General features: G+C 42.6%; 1 protein-coding gene across 2 annotated transcripts in view; it reads left to right on the top strand.

The window, feature by feature from the left end:
- AMFR (autocrine motility factor receptor) overlaps positions 1-22,323 on the top strand; it is a 40,943-nt gene extending 18,620 nt beyond the window's left edge. Inside the window, exons 8-14 of one of the 2 annotated variants that reach the window (XM_067552007.1) lie at positions 1,493-1,603; positions 3,403-3,593; positions 5,661-5,764; positions 8,212-8,346; positions 9,358-9,441; positions 18,068-18,252; positions 20,667-22,323. In XM_067552007.1, the coding sequence (XP_067408108.1) occupies positions 1,493-1,603; positions 3,403-3,593; positions 5,661-5,764; positions 8,212-8,346; positions 9,358-9,441; positions 18,068-18,252; positions 20,667-20,814 (958 nt within the window). In that variant the 3' untranslated portion in view covers positions 20,815-22,323. The remainder of the gene's footprint in view (positions 1-1,492; positions 1,604-3,402; positions 3,594-5,660; positions 5,765-8,211; positions 8,347-9,357; positions 9,442-18,067; positions 18,253-20,666) is intronic. The other variant, XM_067552013.1, reaches the window with a different exon arrangement.
- Positions 22,324-22,904: the final 581 nt, after the last annotated feature.

The raw sequence follows: 22,904 nt of genomic DNA, 5'->3' as shown, positions 1-22,904 counted from the left end.
TGCACATAGACATGTCCAAATCATTGCAGTTTATTTATGGGTTTTTTTTTGCAAACTCAACAATAAAAATATTGTACAGTAGTCTGTCTTCTTTACTGGACCTAAACAGAATAGAAACAAAAATAAGGCGTTTTGCATGTTCTTGTCTTTTAGTTGTTGTTTGTTTTTTGATTTTTTTGCTTGCTTTATTTTTTTAGACTTGCTAGCTTGTAAGTCTGCTGCTGTGGAAAGTGATATTTGTATGTTTGTTAATATCATTTTTCAGAGAAGCAGACTTGCTAGCTGGCTGGGAGGCAGTGAAAAGTGATATTAACAAACATACAAATATCATTTTTCACATCAAATTTACTCAGTCCCAGCAAGCTGCGGGGACAAATTAAGCCCTGGATGGGGAGGTGGGTAGAGAGGCAGCAGAGGCCAGGGGCGATGAGGGGGGATGGGTGAGGAGCCGGGGGAGACAGCAGGGGCGAGCAGCAATGTGGGGGGAGGGGAGCCCGAGACCGGAGCCTGAAGCCCTGTGGATGGGCACTGGTGCCCGCCACCACACAGCTGAAGCACAAGGCCGGAGGATGCAGCGGGGGTCAGGCGTGATGTGGGGAGGGCTGCTTTCCCTCCCTGTCACTGCCAGTCACTGCCCAAGAGGCTGTGGCAAAAAGAAAAGTCCCACAGTGGCTGGTATAGACACTATCTACACTGACAGGAGGGATTCTCCTTGAGAGGTGGTAGCTAGGTTGATGGAAGAATTCTTCTGTTGACCTGCCACTGTCTATACAAGGATTTAGATCGGCTTAACTACACCGCTCAGGGGTGTGGATTTTTCATACCCCAACTGATGTAGTTAAATAGACCTAATTTTCTAATGTACACCAGGCCTTAGGCCTAACACAAATCTGAGATTGACTTTGTTATAGCAATGGGAATGGTAACCAAGTTACAGTGAAACTGCCTGTCCAATAACTGGTGTTTTTTTAAACATTGGCATCAGGATTGGAGCAAGAGCTTCAAAGTTTTAATTCTCAGTTGTCAAATTTTGGTCTTGCCTATGCAAGAAAAATGCACTGGTTTAACTAAAATAATTTTGAAATGGATCTAGTTAAACCGCTAACATTGGCATTCTTAAACCCAATTTAAGCAAGGTTAAACTGTTTGGTTTGTGTTAGTAAATTAGTGATTTAAACTAAATCAAAATCTTAAACAACTCTGCTCAGTCTTAACTGGAGTCACTAATAGTACTCCACAATGTTGGTAATTTACCAATGAAAGCTAAATTGATTTAAAGAAGGTGCGAACTAGTTTAAGAACTTCTGTTTTAGGGGTTTGCACTAATCCATTTTTAAATCAACACCTCTGGTACAGGCAAGCTGCAAACCACTGCTCTAAATCAACTCAGAGTGAATGGCTAGTGCAGTGAATAAAGATTTCTAATGGAAGAACTTTTAGGTGTAGCTGTGCTGGGGTTGGTGTGATCATGTTTTGTCTTTTCCCATTGTAGGTTTGCAGTTGCAACTCCTGAAGAGCTAGCTGTCAATAATGATGACTGCGCCATTTGCTGGGACTCCATGCAGACTGCCCGTAAACTCCCATGCGGACATCTCTTCCACAAGTATGTATCTGGTGAAGATGTCAGTGTAGAATTGATTGCAGAAAGTACCTTGCTGTCTATAGATGCTTGATTTGAGTATGCTCAGTTTTCTTTCTCTGTCTCAACCTTCGTTTCCTCCAAGAAGATTTATTATTTTTTGGGTGGTAAATGAAAAACCAGAGACAACATTTAACCTTGTGTTTAAAACAAAATAAAGTGGAAGTTGGGTAGGGAGACAGGGACTTTCTGAAGTACCTGCTGATTAACTTGAAAGGTCAGGTAAATTCTCTCTCCGTGTATTGTATGATCATATTCCTTTTGCTCATAGCTCCTTCTGTGGCTCCCTCCTGGTTGTTAGTTATCAAATCAGAGGTTATGATCTGGAGGCTAATTTGTTGTCATTCACTGGAAACCTTTTCATAAATATTTATCTGCATTCCAAGAAGCCTCTAATGAGATAATTTGTCGCTGTTGCAGAAACTGCTTTTACAAAGCTACGGAACCCCATGAATATTTAATCACCAGCCATGCACTTGAGAAGCAGAGACTCTCCTCTTCAGGAAGTTGTTTTCCATGTATCTAAAATAGTATCTTTGCATTCTTTCTGAAGTCAGGTTATTCTAAGCTGAATGGTGCAGCTAGGTAGAGAGAGGCAACATGTTAAATTGGAGGACTTAAACTCAGATGTAAAAACCTAATCTAATAAATTAGCCTTCAGATCGTTTAAGAATGAATTCTTTCTTTTCATCATTGTTCTTTTTTTGCTACTAGCATGCTAAACATGAAGTTTTCATTCTTGTTCTCAGATATGTGGGAGTGCATAACTATTTATCTTTAGAATTGGGGGGAGGGCGTGGAATAGCTGTACAAAAAGAGATAGCAGCCCAGATTCATATGGTTGAGATCAGCCTTGTGCCTTTAGGCTGGAGTTTTCAAAGGAGTCAAATCGTGATAGTCTAAATCCTGTTGATTTCAATGGGAGTTGGGCACGTAACTCCTTTATGCTCTTTTGAAAATCCCATGTTTTAATTTTTAGTAGAGCTTGGTTTGAATTCACTCTCTTATAATAGCTAACACTTTTGTTTGCTACAGTAAGTGAATTCTGCGTGATTTCTTACGGCAGTCTAGGCAGTCGGGTCATATCAGTCTGAATCAGAAAGCATACAAAGTGCTTAGTGGAACCCTAAAAGGCCTTGGACCACAAGAATTGTAGATGTTAGTTTATGAGTAACAGTAAATGAATATAGGAAATAAACACATCTGAGGCCATAAAATTCTCACAGTGATAGGCACCATGGCAATAATATAAACAAGGTTAACCGTCGCAGGAAAAAGTTGAACAGTTCTTTGAAATTCTAACTCCAGACCAGCCTGGCAAAAATGCCTTGAAGATTTACCAACCAAGCCGCAAAATCTGCTCACCTGCTGTTTATGATGATGCTCTTTTAACTTCCTCTTCCATACAAAAATGTACTTGCTCTGGGTTACTTGGGCAAGGCAAATTGTGCAAGGCTTCTCTAGACACGGAGAGAGAGGCTGTCTAGAAGCGTGTGTATAAAAGCAAGGTGTGAACACTTTCACTTTGATTTCTTCAGCTGAAAAGACAAATCAAGTGATGTGGTCACCAGGAGCTGACCAGATAATCTGTCCCTTCAGGTAAGTGTAAAATGTCACAGAGCAATCAGACGTATTGAAGTGTTGCACAGAATATTGTGTGGTGTCATTGTTACACTTCAGCTTCTCAGTGCACTTGTGATCTTGATACCTCGGACGAATGCAATATGCACACTATTGTTTTCTGTTGCCTGGTTTCTTGTCAGCTCGTGCCTGCGTTCCTGGCTTGAACAGGATACATCCTGCCCCACCTGCAGAATGTCTCTCAATATCACTGACAACCACCGAGTGCGAGAGGACCACCAGAGAGAAAATCTAGATGAGAACTTGGTACCTGTGGCAGTAGCAGAGGGCAGACCACGTTTGAATCAGCACAATCACTTCTTCCACTTTGATGGTTAGTTAACCAGGTTTTACAGTTAATGTTACCCATAAAACCAGAAGAGCAGCAGCCTTCTGTACAAGTGGATCCTCACTGTGGTCCATTATAAACTTAGACCACATAAAAATTTCCTGTCCCCTTCAGTTTTCTCAGACATATAGTTCCTTACAGGTGAATATTATTTCACAGGGTATGTCTGCACTGCAGTCTGAGATGTGAGTGCAGCATGTGTAGATATATAACAATGGTGATGAAGCCACAGCAGTACAGGCTAGCTGCTCAAGTAGATACTCAGGGTCCCAGGTGGGCTTGGACAGCCAGTGTTGCTGCTTCTGCTGCTGTGGCTTCACTGCTATTGTTATTCGAAACAATAAGCTAGCTCAGGTATGTCTACACATGGTTTTGAACAGGCTTGGACATACGCTTCAAAGACCGACCAAAGCTATAGAGACTTTTGAAAGCTCCCTTCCTCCTGTAACTCTAGAAGGAAGTAGCCACTTAATTCTATAGGGTGAACAATTCTAGAACTGTTATTTATTCCATACATTCTCATGCTCATGGACAAAGCAGGAAATGCTTGAGATTGGTCTGCCTACCCAAATTGTTTGCCAACCAGTGGCTGCTCTTGAAAGACTGCTATAAGTTACCATGTATGTGTTGAAGGCTTTCTGACTTGGAAGAGCCTTGCAAGACGTGAGTCATGCGAAACTCTGTAGAGGCCTAAGAAAGTTTGGTCTTAGGTGAAAGCATACATTCAAAGTAGAGTTGATCGTGTTAGGGCAGATGGTCCTGATGGCTTCATTAATATATCCTATGATATATGCACAAAGCATGTGGACTTCTCAGAGATCTTGTGTCATGCGGATCCCTCAACCTGCTCACACATAAGCTCTTTCTGGTCCTTTTAGTGCAAAGGGTCTGGCAATTTTTGTTTCGCTTTGACACCAGCATATGCCTTCTTTCGTCAGCTGTCCCTTATGGTAATTTTAAAGCCTTTTCAGTTTATGTCCACATTGGCAGGCAGCTGTCCTAGCAGAGTTCCCAGCATATCTAGCTTAGATGCTGCGCTGTCACATGATGAACCTTTATTTGTCCGTTCTGTTTTTGTAATCTCACATCTTTCAAATCAAGAAACCCCAGAGAAGAAAGGCCGGTCCATGTTGTGTGAATCCATGCACATCGCTGCGGACAGCTTCCCGCGCATTTTCCATTTTCTGTGTTGATTTTGTCTCTCCTAAGGACCCTAGCAAATAAAGACTCCCATATTCTCACATGAGAGACCACTGAGAGAGCTGTAGAGACAAGAATAGAAGCTGTTTAGAGCAAGGCATGGACTGATGAACAGAGAAATAAGAAATGAGGAAGGGCGTGGTAGTGAGGGTTTATCCATTTTCCATACTCAGGTAGGCCTGATCATGTAATTGCTGCAGGAAGGGGTGGAGGATCACTTAGTGTGATTGCTCCATGCCCTTGCAGAGCAGTGCTTCCCCAGCGACACTGACAGCGTGAGTGTGAAACAATAGGGGTCAAAGTTAGCTCTTTATAAGCAGGCACATCTTTATTGAAGTCAGTGGAGTTGCACCCACTTACACCAAAGCTGAATTTGGCCCTAGAGTTTTCCCTTTGAGCAGGTATTTTTACTCGACAACCTAGGGCTTAACTATAGGTTACTGTTGCTGTCATGAAGTTCATGTCCTCTTGATTCCCTGATAGCCCCAAACTATTAAACACTGCCCTGCCCCTCTCCCCCACGACCTGCCTCAGTCTGATTTTGTTTAAAAATAAAAGTGTTGAACTTATTGTGACAGATCAGCCACGGATCAGCAATGGCTGGATAGTGAAATGTAGTTAGTATGTACGTTGCAAATGAATAGCGACGGTTATGGGGAGCAGGAAATGTTTGTCTTTGCTCCTACCTTCTCCCCATTTGGGAGACACGCTTAGAGTGAAATTCATTATAGAATTCACCTTGTGCACTTTGTGTAATTATAGATGATTGAATTAAACACACATGGAAAAGCTCAGACTGCTGAAAACCTCTCTTGTTTCTGCCTGACCTTCCTTTTGGTTTCTTGCTCTTAGGCTCTCGTATCGCTAGCTGGCTGCCCAGTTTTTCAGTGGAAGTGATGCACACTACTAATATCCTGGGTATTGCACAAGCGAGCAACTCACAGCTCAATGCGATGGTAAGACCAATTAATTGATTGAACTCCTATGCCTGCCAGTCTGTGTTGGAGTGAAAGGGACGTATGTGGATTGAGAGTGAGTGGAAGGGAGACACTGAAATCTAGCAGATGTCAAACCACAGAGAAGCCCTACCTTAAGTGGATGAGGCTCCGTTGACTTCAGCAGAGCTGTGTTTGCACGTTAGCTGAGCTAATGTGTGAAGATAAATGGATGGGAGGAAAGTGAAGTGAGGGGGAGACTAGCCTGGATAAGTCAATGTTAACATTGTGCACTGCTTGGAATGGGACTTGGTGGATGAGGATAGGTTGGTGTGAGTTCAAGGACTGGGACATAGAGGTACTTCCCTCACCTTGCTTGTTGCTGCTTCTTACAGTTCTCTCCAGTACCTCATTCCCCACAGTTTGTAGTAACAAAGGTTCACCTGCACTCTAGGTGTTTTGCTATTGAATTTAGTGGAAGCGAAATCAGGCCTTAAACTGACAAAACTTTCTCTGTTTGCCATGGTAGTGTAGCTGTATTTGCCCCAGGATATTAGAGAGGTCTTCTCTGTATGTTTCTTTTCATTTAGCACTACAGTTACTATAGTATTCATCACTATTATTAATAGTACTGAGCACTTACATAGAGCTTTGTGTTCAAACATGTACAAATGAGATGATGCTCTCTTAGTACAGCAGGACCTTGCTAATTCACTCTGGTGACTGGGACACTGATAACAAATTACCAGATTTTGTGGATTAGTGAATGAACGATAGCACATGATAGCAAAAGTCAAGGAAATTACATCATAAAATGTACTTAGTTCATTTAGTCTGACAAGCATAGTTTAATCTGAATTATTTATGATACTCAATTTCATAGCATATTAGTAATTGTTCACTAGTGTATTTTGTAAAAATAATGCAACGTTCCTGATACCTTACTAAAGTGCCATCTCTGCTGTTGAATTGTGTGGGGTGAGACCAAAGTTTTTGAGTAATTTTGGGTTTCCAGACTATATACTGCAATAACTTTATTCAAGTTAAATGTGCACAGAGTTTTTAAGCAGACACCAGCCCTTCTTTTTTGCTGAACATGACGACACAGGGTGGAGGTTATATTTAGGATGGCTAATAATTTATAAGGGTCATGCATATTTGAATATATTTCAGTATTGCGCTCTAATTGCTTAATGTAAGGAGAAAGACCAGTGTGTTAGCAAACCCAATTGTTATGCATTTTAAATGGGAAACTGAGCAAAATTCTGCATCATGTTATCTGAGAAAAAGCCTAGAAGAGTATTCCAAGAGAAGGGCCATTAGTGGCTGACACTGTTATTTTGGTCACAGATTAATAAAAAGGGAAGTTGTGACATATACTGTGCCTCTGTTGCTTTGTGAGCTAATTGAAAGTGCCTGGTGTCCTCCCCGCTATCCAAAACACGCCATTTGCCCATGGTTTTTTTCCTCTTTCTGAGCATTGGAAAGGTTTACTGATCCTGAAAGCATTTGTGCTGGTTCTGTTTTTCTAGCCCTAGCAATCATCAAGACTTTGCACCTTTAAAAGCACATTATTTTGCTCTTGCCTTTCTCTGTTTCATCTGTACATCATTTAAACAGCATGAAATCTAGTGAATTGTTAGTTGCTCATGCTTTAGTCTATTTGAAATCTCTTTTCTCAGGTTTTCAGATGCTGGTAAAACATCTGTTTCTAGCCTGAACAGCTTGAGAGAGAGAGTAGATTATTTAAAACTGACACTACTAGTTCCTTGGGTTATCAGTGCCATTTTGGCATAAATCTGGAATTGCGTATAGTAAATCATAAACATTGAGCTAATGTTCAGCGGCTGAACGATTATGTATTTATGTATAAACACTCTTCAAAAAAACCTCACACACACTTTTCATGAAGATCTTTTTTCAAGCCTGTATTCTTACAAGGGTGAAGTTTCATGGTGAAATCGTGGCTCTGTATGAGTCAATTGGAGCTTTGCCGTTGACTTCAGTGGCATCAGGATTTCACCTCATTCTGTAGGTAATTGCCAGCTTGGTCTCATCTTTCTGCATCAGGATGTAACTTACTACTAGCCTCCGTAGTGAGTTACTCCTGTACTTTTCCTAGCCTATTGCATTTGCCCAAGTAGTGACAGCTACAGCTTCTCATCTGTTGTTCCTGGGAACATGGGACATGCACAAAGCTGCCGTCAAACAGTGCAGTGGTTCTGACTTTTTTTTTTTTTTTTTTTGAGAGAGAGAGAGGCCGAGAACTGGTGTCCAATTTGCTCTTGCAGTTATAGTAATTGCACGTACATTTACCGCAGCTGGAATGGAATTGTCTGGTACAAACTAGGCATGTGTGTGCACAGTTCTAAAAATCTGGGCCTCCGAGATACCTTTCATTTTGACTTTTTGTTGTTTTGAGGCACTTTGCACACAGATTTTCACATTATAAATTTTGCTTTTTACAGGCCCATCAGATTCAAGAGATGTTCCCTCAGGTTCCTTATCATATAGTTCTACAGGATCTGCAGCTGACACGCTCTGTAGAAATAACAACCGACAACATATTAGAGGGGCGCATCCAGGTACCTTTCCCAACACAGGTCAGTCATGAGATCATGTTCTGGCAGGACTATACTGTACCAATGGTGTAGATTCATGACATGGATGAGAATGTTAAGAACAAAATGGGAAAACGTAACATTGATTCTTCAGTTCTTCCTTGTTTATTATACACTAGCAGTATCAAATTTTGGATTAATGCAACATCATTAAGATTTCATCTGCATAAAAGTCAGGTAATTCCTACTGCATCCGTAACTCAGGCGCCCTTGCGCAGAATATAGCATTCAGTATTACAAGTTAGGATTTAATTTGAATGCCTTACTATACTCTGTAAAATTGATTGGCATCTTGATGCTGTGAGTTTTGTGACTTTGACTGTCTCAACTTCTGTGTCTATGAAATCTCAAATGTATTGTTGTATTAGCCCATTTTTTTTCGTGGAATTTCCTTGCTTTTTTTAGAGTTCCAGAAACACCAGGTTTTCACACTCAATAGCAAAAATGTCACATGTGGGCTAAAAACAAATGTAAGAAATTTCATCTTCAATGGTAATTTGCTCAGAATGTTACAGAGCACTTCCTCCGTCGCGTTGTTGTAGCATAATAACATTTGCTGTGGATTTCTTTGCCAATGTATGATTGAATTATATCTTTTGGGGAGGGAGGTTACGACAAAGAAAGTAGTCAGCAAAATAACTGCCCGTTCTTATTCTGGATTTTGAATATTCAGTCTTATTCTGGACTGCAATAAAACAATCTGGGCACCAGGTTTCTGTTAGTAAGAATACGTAATTCTGGTGCTGCACACATCAGATGCAGTGGGGTTACCTGGTATGTACCTTCCATCAGGGTGTGTGGGGGAAGTAGCTGTAATTCTGTCTCTCTCCCACTCACAAATGTGTATTCTTCTTATTGCTAACTTACCTGTTTTAAATAGAGCACAGCATGTTATGAGATGTAAGGCAGAGCTTGAATTTGTTCTTAGAACTTGCCTTATATTTATTTTTGCATTTCATGTGGCATATTAAATCTGTGATGCTTGTATTGCAGCGTCCAGATAGCGTTAGACCTGTGGTAAACGGTCCAGTGGAAAGGCGCAATTCCGGTCAGGAGGAAATAGAAACTGCTACCCAGGTAAATGGGCACAAAAAGCACAGGAACACATTAGTAAAAGGAAACTAAATTGACAGAGAAATGAACTCAAATAGCCAGTGGGTATCCTTCAATGCCTGGGCCACCGGTGCACATTGGTGACACCCGTACAGAAGATGTCAGGTTTCCGTTCTAAAGCACGGTAGTGTCTTATGTGACTATGACAGGGTGGTTTTCAAGGAGTTCATCTTGTTTCATGTCTGGGGAAGGAAGGCTGTTGGGGAGTTGCAGAGCAGGATTTCTTGCTAACTCTGGATTCTTTAGGGTGATCCCTTAAAGGGGAGGGTGGGACCTCCACTCTTTACTTTCTCTGAGACTCTGGGGATGTTGTCCCTTTAATAAGTAGATTTTTTTAAAGTGTGGGAAATCTTTCATATTGTTGTTGAGGGGTAGGGAGGGAGATGGACAGATGGATCTAGGGATCATGGGGTGCCTGTGAGTGAATGGGGTACAAATGGGGGGAGGGTGAAAGGTAGTTAATGCTCCTCCTCTCTCTGACTTTCCGGAGAAGCAGGCAGAAAAATATTTCCTTCCTTCTTGAAGGAGTGAATAGAATGGTGCAAGTCAGCGAAACTAAGGCTTGGAGGAAAGATTAGGATCTCTTATTTGATTGTTTTTTAAAATTCAGTTTTCCCCTGACAAGTGGTTTTACCTTCCTCTATAGTTGGATTTAGAAGGGAATGAATCATCCATTACAAGACCTTCTGGCCTCTGGCAATCTTTAATAACCTGAATAGCCCAGCTGTGGCTAATTTGAAGGCAGGTGCAGCAGTTAGCCATCAGCAGACCCCGAGGTAGCATGGGTTTTATTTATATTTAAAGCCCTGAACTAGAAGCTAGAACAGGGTCAGTGCAAGCATGAGTTTCAAATGGAAGGGAGAGTCACAGAGGAGGAAAATCTGAAGCTGGATATAAAGCACTTGATTATTTTTGGGTGCCTAAGGGAAATCTTATCCCATGTTTCTTTTGGGTTATTCTGATTTCTTTTGGTGTGTTAGTAAAATCTTTTTAAAGTATTGTCATCTCATGTTAATTTTACAAATTTGCACCAGCTTTGAATGTTCTGTGTTGAACTTGAATCTTGTTTTCTGTACGGACACTCTGGATCTGTGTATGCAGATCTTCTGTCCCGTTAACCCCCCCCTGAAAAACTTTAAAAGTTACATATACGTGTGATGCTTTTGAAAATGCACATTCAAAGAGTGGCACACTTCTTGGTGTGATTTAATATACAGAACTTTATCCTAATTCAAACACTTCAGTCAGAGCACATTGACGTGGGGGGGTGGGATGTGTTGGCTCACTTACAGAACTGGTAATGGGCTAGGGATAACGATCTGGGGACGTTTTCTTCTCTAGGTGACTGGATGTGAATTTCATCCCAGGTCTGTCATGACTGAAAGATATCAGTGATGGTTGTAAGGTCAATGGGAAATGAGCTGGTGGTCTCCATCCTTTTCCTACTGGATAGGCATCCACGGTGCAAAATGGGCACTTCTGACAGTCTTATTGGAGGCCATGGAGATAGACATTCCCTCTCAACTTCCGTACATGTTTCTATCAGGTCAGGCTTGAATCACGTTGGGGTAATGGGAAGGAAGCTTGCAGTCCTCCTACTCAGTCTGTACCTTGTTCTGTGCTTATAGAGAAGACTTTAAGCTCCAGGGCTGCCATTCCAGCCCCTTTTCTTCACATTAAGTTCACCGAAACAATCTGACCTCCCTCATCAGGACAAGAAGTAAAGAATGGTCTTAATCTGGAGCAAGGGAGATTTAGATTAGATATTAGGAAAAGCTTTCTAACTAGAAGTATAGTTAAGCACAGTAATAGATTGCCAAGGGAGATTGTGGGATCCCTGTCACTGGAAGTTTTTAAGAACAGGTTAGACAAACACCTGTCAGGGGTGGTCTAGGTATCCTTAATCCTGCCTCAGCACAAGCAATTGGACTAGATAACCTCTCGACGTTTCTTCCAGCCCAGCATTTCTATGATTCTGTTATATTGCCCTGGAGTGCTAACCAGGAGTGTGGTCTGCTGACCGGCTCTTAGTCCTGGTGACCGGTTAATTCTTTCATGGCTCAGAGTGGTAGGCCCAGGGAAAATAGCCAAGTCTTGCAGGATTTCTTGATTATGTTCATCTCCTTTGAGCTTTGGTTTGTTGCTTGAGGGGGTAACTTGTACATTATTGGTGCAGTCCCTTCTCTCTCTACATCTTGCCAGAAGCACACACGATCATATAGTAACGCTCTGTGTATCTGTAAACATATAGAAATGCTCATGGTGCTTATGAGGTTCGCATTGTGTTTAAAAACCTGCTCAAGTGTTTCAGCAATGTACTGTGCCAACTCAAATACCCAGCAGTGTCCTAGGGGTGAGACTCAGACTTCCAACTAGTATTTATATTTGAAGAGACACCCTGTAGCACAGAGCATCATGGGAAACACCCAGTGAGACGCAGCAGTCAGTCGGTCAGTCTGCCTCTTCCCTGATGTTATTTGATTACTGCTTTAGAGTGATTTCTGCAAACTCCTTAGCTCTGATATTGCTACCCTATGCCTGGGGCTTCCTTCTCTCATCCATATATTACACACCCTCCTCCATATCCAAATACTTCCTCTATAATGTCTCTGACAACAACTCATCTTCCCTCACCACCCCGCAGAATTTCCATTTATTGGGCGCCCTGTTTTAAGGGGACGAACATATACTTTAAAAAAAGCAACCTCCTGACTTAGGGATATGTAAGTCTTCCTCTCCCGCTCAGTTGCATCATAACTTGCTTTGCATAAGGTCTTTTAGGCAGGGATGACAGCCAGTATTTTCAGAAGTGACTAGTGATTTTGGGTGCCCAACTTGAAATATTTCAAAGGGGATTTTCAGAAAACTTTGAGCCACCTGCTCTCTGTAAATCAGGTCCTTTAAGGTGCCTCAAGCTGTGTACCCAAAATCGCTATCTACCCCTGAAAATCTTGCCCCATGCCTTTATCAACTGGAAGATGCCCTGCTCACCTCATTTGTGGTGTCATATCAAAATCTTAAATGAGATCAGCAGTGCAGATAGTGCTCCTCTCTTTCTCTCTCCTTCCCCACCATTGTAGTTTTTCTCCGTCTTGGGTTTTTCTCCACTCTTGGCCCAACAACTCTTGGCTTAGATCTTAAGGTGATGGGTACTACAGAGAACTCCTCCAGGCATCATAAATTCTCTTAGTGCAATTAGCAATTTTTTTTTCTTGAAGCCTGTAGGAGGAATTGATTAAAAGTGGGTTGCCCTTGAGCTCTGGTCTGATTTTTTGACTTGTAACCTTTATTATTGTGTTTTGGGATATTGCTCTCTCAAATACTACAATGGCTGAGATTTCAGTTGGGTTACCAGTTTCCTTCAAGAGTGGTTGTCAGACTCCTGCTCAAGGAACAGATTTTTGAAGCCTGTCTCAGCTTTCATTTTTTGAGTAACGGAGAGAAAGTTGTGGTGTGGTATTTTTCTACTCTTTGACACTTTTATTTTCCCTGGACCCCTTTCAGCCTTCCTTTAGTCCTCAGTATGGTATAGATTCTTAGTCTCACTGGCTGATGACTTATTAGCCGTGGCCAAAGATCAAAGAGGCAAGAAGGTCCAGACTGATTTTTCTAGGTGTGCCTTCATCTTTTGAGACCATTGACTATGGGATTGTAGTGACTCCTGTGGACCCTGGTTGAGGTGGATAAGATCATTCAGGGATGCTTCCATTCTTTCATCTCAGAGATCCAAGAAAGTGAGGTTGCTTACCTGCTCCAAGGCCTTCTGAGGGGACCGCGGACTTCTGTTACCTCACTCCTCCACCTCAATACGTATGCAAGAACTGCTAATGATATAAAGCCCTCCATGCTGTGATTGGCCCAAGAAGGTCATGTCTGGTTTTCAGAGAGGGTATTTAAGGTTACTGTAGTGGCACCATTATATGACCTAGCTGTTGATGTTTTGTTGTATCTCTGTTGACATCAGGCTAGTTGATGCATTGCTGCTTATGCTTTGAAGATATTGGTATCAACAAGATAGGTGCACTGATGTGTCCCCTAGGGTTTAGAAATGACTTGTTTTGCTCACCAGCTGTTGAAATCTATGCATTCCACAGTTTACAGCTGATGGGTCCCGGCTGTGGAGATTTATACTGTCAGCAGGCTGCCATCAGCACAACAGGATGTTGAAATTGACACAGTTGATGATTTGGAGTCATAGCAGCTAGGCTGTAGAAACTGACATGCACAATATATTACCTCTCTGATGCATTTCGGTTGTCAGGGCAGTTTGCCTGGATGGCAAACGATACCTAAGCTCTTAGGCTGTTGGATCAGGTAATGCATTTCTTGACGTTATCATGGTTAGCACTGGCTAGCGACTTTTTTTTTTAATGCTGACCTGATATGACAGGACATGATCAATGTACACTCATTACTTCACTTAAGGTAGTTTAGCTGTGTCATGGTTCATCAACTCAATTTTCATGTGAGCTTTGTTAGGCCACCTGCCAAAGGGAGTGAAGTACTGGATGCTTTGTTGGTAATGATAGTCGAGGCAGATTCCTGTGCTGACACGCAGTACTTGTACTGCTGTGACCACTACTTCGATCAGTTGGAAAAGCTGGAAAACTCTCCCAAATGCATGAGAATTCAAACCACTCTCTGTAGCATTCCTAGTAGTTGTTACAGAATCCTGCAAGTTGTGCGATGGACAATCCAGTTCTCAGCTTAGGGAGCTTTATGTACCCTCTGCAGTCTTGTTCACAGCTGCTTCATCAGAATGATGGTTCAAAACTTTACTGGTGTGCCAGCATGCAAATCAGCTCCAGAATATGGCTTAATAGAGGATCCTGCTTTCAGAGTACTCTCATTACAAACAATTCATTTTTTGTGTCTCCAAGTTAGTCATCAAACATGGTACAACAGCTTTGTGCTCTGCTCTCAAATTAAACTGGGAAACAATGGAGTCCTTGATGCCACGTTTTCAGCTGAAGGCAGGATTCCGGAACATGTGGTACTCAGTATGTTGCCATACTTCTGTCTTGGGGTTTCTTGTAGCTCTCATCACAGTTGTATCTAAGTGCTTTCCATGTTAGTTAAATCTCCAGGCTGAGACCCTCGCATACTTCATGGAATTTTCTGCTCTCCTCCTGTCTCTGAGCAAGGAGTCTCTTTGGGGAACACATTCCATCATCATGCTGGAAATGTTTGTTAGAGGAGTGCCCGGAAAGTGGTCAGCCTCTGGATTAATCTGATCTCAGGAAGTTCATTCCACAGCTGGGTCATCTCGGAGAGAGCTGTATCTCCAGCTCTCGTGCCCTTAGTCCTGGACTTTGTAAGCTGAATCTTTCCAGACACACTTTGGCAGGGTGTCAATTGGGTAAGTCACTTCACTTCTCCATGCTCAGTTTCTTCATCTGTAAAGTGGGGGATCATGACACTGACCTATAAAAAGCACTACGTAAGAGTTAAGTGGTGCTATTATAGACTTAGTCTTTAAGGCCAGAAGGGACCATCATAATCATCTGGTCTGACCTCCTGCACATGGCAGGCCACAGAACCTCGCCCACCCACTTCTGTAATAGACCCATAACCTCTGGCTGAATTACTGAAGTCCTCAAACCATGGTTTAAAGACTTGAAGTTAGAGAGAATCCACCATTTACACTCATTTAAACCTGCAAGTTATACTCCTGAAAGAATTCTGCACCAAAAAAATAAAAATTCTGTGCACAATATTTTAAAATTCTGCAAATTTTATTTGTCAATTAATAAATGTGGAGGCTCCAGCATGGCAACAGGGAGCACAAGCGGCATGGAGTTGGGAGATCATTTTGCAGCCCACCTCCCTTCCCCACCCCTCGGTGGTGAGGCTGCACCTGACCCTGACATAGTGCAAGGGCCAGGCCTTCCCCAGAAATAGTGTGGGGTGAGAGGGTTCTGTGCGGGCCAGTCTGAGTGCAGGCGGCCAGTGGGGGGACTGAGTGTGGGGGGTGCAGGGATCTGGATGCACAGGGCTCATTGGGGGTGCAGGCAATGGAACTCTGAAGGGGGGTCCAGGAGAAGTTGATTGGGGCTCAGAGGGGGGGTCTGGGTGCAGGGGTTGGGGTCTGGACACAGGGGGATGAGGCTTGGTGGCGTGTGGGTTCAGGTGTGTGTGGGGCTGGGGGTGGGTTCTGGGTGCGGGGGGAGTGAGCCTCAGTATGGGGGTCTGAGTATGGGGGAGTCCAGGTGCATGGGGATTGGGCAGACAGGACAGCTGCTCCCCATACTGTGACCCCTATCTCCATGGGCTGAGGAGCAATGGAGGCAGAAAGCCAGAGGGACAGCGGCTGAGCTTCCTGCTGCTGGGTGAGGTTTCTGGGTGTGGGTCTGACCCGATCTTGGCCACTTCATGGAGGAGAAGAGCAAGTCCTGTCCTCCACAGCCCAGCCAGGACTAGAAGCTGAGCCTGGTGCAGGGTAGGAGCCACTGGCTGGGGTGTCCCCAGACTCCCCCCCAATGGTGATTTACCTCTCCGCCAGTTGCTCCAGGAGCCCTAAATGATGCACCTGCACTTGCTGGGTAGGGGTATGTGACTGCATTTGTGGGTTCCCTTTCAGAAAGGCATTTTTCTGTGAGGAAGCAAAGAAATCTACAGGGAACATGAATTCTGTGTACCACAGTAGTGCAGAATTGCCCCAGGAGGGGCAGAAGTGACCCATGTCCCAAGCTGCAGAGGATGGTGAAAAACCACCAGGGTCTCTGCCAATTTGATCTGGGGGCAAATTCTTTCCTGACCCCAAATATAGTGGTTAGTTGGACTCTGAGCATGTGGGCAAGACCCAACAGCCAGACAAGTGGGAAAGAATTCTCTGTATAACTCAGAGCCCTCCCCATCCAGTGTCCCATCACCGGTGGTTTGATATTTGCTGCTAGCAGTCCCAGATTGGCTACATGCCATTGGAGGCCGTCTCATCATACCATCCCCTCCATAAACTTATCAAGCTCAGTCTTGAAGCCATGTTTTTCACCCCCCACTGCTCCCCTTGGAAGGCTGTTCTAGAACTTCACTGCTCTGATGGTTAGACACCTCCATCTAATTAGGATTCTCCCATTCCATGGGGAAATGCAAGAATTCTCAGTTTGTGGTATTTTAGGGATTGAAATGATTGCTGATTTCAAGCCACATAGTGTAAAAAGCCTATAGCAGAACAGTGACTATAAAAAAGACCTTGGTGTTGCTATTAATGACTAGCTCTCCAGCATACTCAGTTTAATAGTCAAAATAATATTTAAATGCTATCTCCAGTTGATGTTTGATCATCTTGCTTTGTCGTTTGTGCCCGTATGTTTTGGTGAATAATCACAATAGAATTTCTGGCAACTGGGATGCGTTAATCAAGAGTTTGATACATGACAGCAGGTACAGCTAACTTCACTGAGCAGTATTTGCTCTTGCATGTTCAGCGTACTAAGCAGCTGCAGAGTAGGCTCTGCAGTAAACAGAACATAAAATGGTTTCTAACTTATCTAGCATTGTAAATTTACACAGCCCTTTGCAACAGGTTGCGTGTACAATATGCTAAATAGAATGCCAAGAATGAAATTCCTGCCCTGGGGGGCTTACAAGTTAAAGGCACACATGGTAAAGTTCACGTAACAGAGTAGCATGAAGGTCTGACTCTGAAGATTTGCAGGGACTAAAGATACAACAACAAACTGCTGGTGGTGGATGGGCTAGCATCCCTTTTATAACCCATTATTACAGTATTGTTGCTCAGTTACAAAACAAGGGTGTGATTCTGCAGGTTTAGCTCCTGGGAGAATTGGCAGTTTGTGTGCACGTGGTCTGTAGGCGCTAAGAATTCTGAATCCAAAGACATGAGACTGAGTCTCAAAGAATTGGTGAAAACAACGAGAGTCCTGTAGCACTTTAAAGTCTAACAAATTTAATTTCTGCAGGCATAAGCTTTCGTGGGCTGTAACCCACTTCGTCAGATGTGTTGGTGAAATTGGTGAAAAATCATGAAATAGTTTTTCAGCGGGACTGAATTGCCATTGGGGGATGGTCCGCAAACAGTGTATGAAATGCACTGCTGCAACTTATTCAGAGATTTTCCAAGAACACTACTTGCCTTTTCATTTTTTGCCTCTGTGCTGTAAAGTGGGACACGCCCTTCATTACAGCACCTTTTGTGTTTGGCTTTTTAGTCGTCTGTAAGAAGCTGTGATTTGTGGGTATGTTGTTTTGTTTATATTTAAATAGGGCAAGAGGTCCCACATTTTTGCATTTGAAAATTAAATCAATCTCACAACTAGTCTGTTAACTGAATCCACAACCAGTACAGTGATCTAACATCTTAGATGTGATGCAGCTTTATAGAATTCTGACTCTTTGTAAATATGTTTTGACATGTCCTGTTGCACATTTTGGCTGGGATTTAAGCCTACAGGAATTAGCTACCTGAGTTTGGTGCCCTTTTCCCTTAAATTCCTTGATAACCTCTACACTTATTAATAGCTCTGAAAGTTTAGGCTGTAGCTTGTTGTTTTGATATAAAAACCCCCCCATTATCAAGTTTTACGCTACCATATGAATTCCTTTTTTTGCTTTCCCATCTTTATCCTAGACTGAGAGAGTGCCACTTGAACTCAGTTCGAGGCTGGAAGAAATGATGGAGTTCAGTGAAATGGAAGCAGAGCCCAGTGAGACAGAAGATTTTGAGGCCAGAGGAAGTCGCTTCTCTAAGTCAGCTGATGAAAGGCAGCGTATGTTAGTTCAGCGGAAGGAAGACCTGCTGCAGCAAGCTCGCAAGTATGCTCAATCCCTGACATGTGGTATTGTCCAGTTCATTAGAATGGGTGCTTGTCGAGTAGATTTTGTCTGGATTGTAACCGCTGACTGGATGTGTTAATGCCAAATACAGTGAGAGCAACAGCTGCATCAGGACTCTAATACCGCATCATTATCAAAACACAATTGTGAAGTGATGATTTAGGCCCCTTTCTCTACAAATTGTGTCTGTAAACTCCTAACCTGGGGCCTTACCCACCGCCCATTGAAATCAAGGGAATGTCTCCTGGTGACTTCAATAGGCTTTGGATGAGGCCCTTAAAGGAACCCAGTATTGTTTACAAATCTGCTGAGTAAGCTTCTAGTAAACCATCATCTTGCCTCCTCATGGAGGCTTTGGCTTTGCCTGCACTACGTGAATTACTGTGTCTGACATCGCATGGCAAACACAGTTGTTTTCAAGTGTTGAGCAAGTTTCTGTGTCTGCTTAAGCACCAAATGACATATGTCAATTATGATACCATTTACAAATAACTCTATATAGGACTGATAGTTCAGTCCCTCCTTTCCTCTCCTTTCCCACACTTCCCCCCAGCCCCAGTATAGTGACTGACTGTAAACTGATTCTTTTGTCTGCTAATAAATATTTGTATATTGAACCAAACTTTAAAAAAAAGAAATTCTGCTCATATTAGTGAAGCGTGATAAACGCCAATAAATGCCAGTTGAGCATCAGTTGTTGATGCACAAAATGCCCAGTGAGAGAGAAACCACTAAGTATCATATAGCAAGATTCCTTTTTTTTAGTATGTTTTGGTTCATTTCTATTGAACAAGTTTCTGTGCTAAACTTATATTAAGGAGAAAATGTCAAATGGGCCTGCAAAAAGTGTATGCATGTTATTTGCAGGTGAAACCCTTTTTTTCAGCAAACAGACCTCTTTGCATTTTTTAAATACCCTCTTTTATGTTAAAATGGAACGTAGCCTGAAGATTTATGGGTGCATTTTAACAGTATCTTGAGAAATTTGGTCTCAAATATACCTATCCCCAGCCACATCTTCCTTCAAATCCTAAATTTTGCTCAGAGAGGCAAATTATTTTTTCTTTCACATTTAAAACTACTAGTTCACTTGTATCTGTAGATCTGTTGGGTTTAAAACTGTTGCTTTTAACACTAACTTTAAAAGGCAGCAGGATGCCATCTCTGGAAGCTGCTTTCTTTTCTATTTTTGATAATCTAACACTTGGTGGCTTTGTAGCACCTTCCATCCAAAGCTCTCCTACAACTCATAAATGTTAGTATACTAATCCTTGAGATAGAATCATAGAACCATAGGGCTGGAAGGGATCTCGAGAGGTCATCTAGTCCAGTCCCCTGCACTCATGGCAGGGCTCAGTAATATCTAGACCATCCCTGACACGTGTTTGTCCAACCTGCTCTTAAAAATCTCCAATGATGGAGATCCCACAACTTCCTTAGACAATTTATTCCAGTGATTAACCACCCTGACAGTTAAGAAGTTTTTCCTAATGTCCAACCTAAACCTCCCTTACTGCAGTTTAAGCCATTGCTTCTTGTCCTGTCCTCAGAGATTAAGAACAATTTTTCTCCTTCCTCCTTGTAACAACCTTTTATGTACTTGAAAGCTGTTGTGTCCCCTCTCAGTCTTCTCTTCTCCAGGCTAAACAAACCCAGTTCTTTCAGTCTTGCCTCATAAGTCATGTTTTCTAGACCTGTAATCATTTTTGTTGCTCTTGTCTGGACTTTCTCCGATTTGTCCACATCTTTCCTGAAATGTGGTGCCCAGAACTGGACACAATACCCCAGTTGAGGCCTAATCAGCATAGAGTGGAGCGGAAGAATTACTACTCGTGTCTTTCTTGCAACACTCCTGCTAATACATCCCAGAATCATGTTCACTTTTTTTTTGCAACAGCATTACACAGTTGACTCATATTTAGCTTGTGGTCCACTATGACCCCCAGATTCCTTTCCGCAGAACTCCTTCCTAGGCAGATATCTTCCTAGATAGATACTACCGCCATTTTAGCAGCTGGAATGTGGGGAGACAGAGAGGTTAAATGACTTGCCCAAAACCACATAGTGAATCGGTGTGAGAATTGAAATAAAACCTGGATCTTTAGACTCCCAGTTCCGTGCTTTAACCACAAGAAACTTCAGAAAGTTTATACTAGGTGCTGCTTAACTATATAAAGAGCATGATCGATAATATAGTCCTTTTTCTGGTAAGCCTAAGAAAAATCTGAGTTTATGCTACTTATGGATTTGCCGAGGAGGTGTTTTCCCACCTTCCCTAACCCTAAACCCTCCTTTGCTTTTCTGAATGATGAACCCTGAGTGCACCAATGGCTGCTTTTCATGGGCAAAAAGAGCCAGTCTGCTGTTTTCATCTTTTTTCTTTATCCTTGCAGGCGTTATTTAAACAAAACTTCCGACGAGGACTCCACCTCCGAGGGCCCCTTTCTGTCTGAGGGTGCCGCTTCTGACCCCGTCACTGTGCGCCGCAGAATGTTAGCTGCTGCTGCCGAACGGAGACTACAGATGCAACAAACCTCGTAGTGCTCTCTGCTGTCGCCACCGCCGCCTCATGAGCAATGTTTAAATAAATAAATGAATAAATACATAAAACCTGCAATCTTCATGCCAGCAGGAAGTCTCTCTTCCGTGCTCAGCTAGCTGTGCTGATGGGTGAGCTGGCTGCATCTCTGCTGTATAAAGCATGTGGTCTAATAGTGTTTGGACAGCTGACAAATTAACCTTCCTTTGGGTAATATTTTCTATGTGACACTTATCCCCTTCACAAATGAATGCAGTTTTTGTACCTTGGGCGTGATTTCTGCTGCTAGCATAAGGTGCAGGCCCACGGCAGAGGCAAGGGAAAGATTGCAGCCTAGATTAATAGCTGTATGCATAGGTCGCTGAAAGTGCTGGTGTGTTTAGCTTGAGACCATCCACGAGGAGTATTAAAAGAAAGAATTGAAGTGTTGAGATTCACAGCGAACCCCATATTAAGTCAGCAGCCAGCCACTGCCAAGTTACTGTACATATCGAGAACGAGTTAAAAATGTTACATAGGCCTGCTCGGGCATGGATAAATGCTGGAATGCGGGAGCAGTGCAGCCTAGCATGCTGCTGGGAACCAAATTCTTAGGGTGGATGGTAAGTTGTCTAGCTACGCAACTTAAAAGTAAAACATGGGTGGTACAGTGAGGCGCTAACTCATGTTGGTCTCAGTAAAACCATTTCTTTGGTCCTTTCTGAGCTCCTCCTCACTTCCAGTTTCTAGCTCTGCTCAGTCCTTGGGGTTATTTTTCTATGCATTTCATTGCCAGCAGCAGATGGGAGGCTGAGAAGAACAAAGCTAAAAAGGGGGCACAAGGCAAATATATTAGACATTTGAAATCAGTGTTACAATATGTTGGTGGAATATAGTTAAAACCTACAAGTTTGGTCTCTCGAGTGACATGCAAAGAAGGGTCCATACATACATGGATGGATGGGACTTGATTGAAGAGACGAGTGATAGCTACAGTGTCTTGTTTTTTATTTTTTTAACCCTGCATTGTGTAGTAATACACCCATTAGTTTAATCGAATGTACAGCCACAGGAGGAGTCAGGGCTACCAGACTTTCGGTTAGCTGTGAACAAATCCCCTAACTTTCCTCACATTTTTTAAAGACCTTTTGACTCATTTGAAACCTACAAGCCTAGGTTACATAGCTGAGTTTTACATGGCAGTGTCTTAATTTTAAATGTTTTGAGGAGTGTCTTCTGGTATCACTGTTCTTTGGAAGGAGCCCAGTATTATCTAGAATTATTGGTTGGTTTTTTGTTTTCTTTTTAACTGCAGGTTTTTAGGACATTTAAATGAATTTAATGAAAGGATGAATCGCATTAATGTTTTGGTGAAGATAATTTATTTTGATAAATCTCTTTGGAATGCCTTACCTTGCAATGCTGTTAGTAAACTTTAAAATGTGTGTGTGTAAGAGAGATTTGGTTTTGCTCAGAGCACAGCTGTTTATGTTGTTTAAAAATAATTAAAAAAAAAAACCCTCTTGATCAGAGTTGGAAATTGTCCTGAAGTTTTTTTAATGCAATTTTCCTTATTCCCATTGCATCACTGTTATACAGTTGACCTGATTTAGGGCTTATGAAGCAGTTAGAGTAAGGTCACCTCTCTTGCTAAAAGGAGAGGGAACATATTTGCCATACTCCAGGCTTTTGGAGAATGTCTCGTGACTTCAGCTGTGCAGTGGCTGTTGGCGCTAGAACCCATGAGTGCTACAAAGGTGAACGTGATGGAGGAGGATTTCAGTGCTGTCCACAGATGCCTCAAAGAATGCAGCTTTTGAGCCCCACATTAGTCTGAGCTCAACTAAAGGATATTCTGAATTTTAAGATTTGATGCGTCTTCTGTCAAATGGCAGAGATTCCCAGGTGCAAATGGTGACACAAGTCCAGGAAGGAAAATCTCAGGCTCTTCAGTCTTCCATTGCAAGCAGATATGAGAGGGAGAGCTCCTCTTCTCTGTTTCCGTAGCCTTTGGGGAGCTGAGGTTCCTTGTAACCAGGCAGAAAGCTGCTCATATATGCCGTGGGTTTTCAGACACAGCTGTGGGTCTGCAGAGACATTGTCCTCTGAATTG

This window comes from Emydura macquarii, unplaced genomic scaffold, assembly GCF_026122565.2.
Source record: "Emydura macquarii macquarii isolate MOO-44397 ecotype Brisbane River unplaced genomic scaffold, CSIRO-AGI_Emac_v2 contig_295, whole genome shotgun sequence".
Classification (NCBI taxonomy): domain Eukaryota; kingdom Metazoa; phylum Chordata; order Testudines; family Chelidae; genus Emydura; species Emydura macquarii.
The sequence above is the reverse complement of the archived record's forward strand: the minus strand, read 5'-3'. Positions and strand labels throughout refer to the sequence as shown.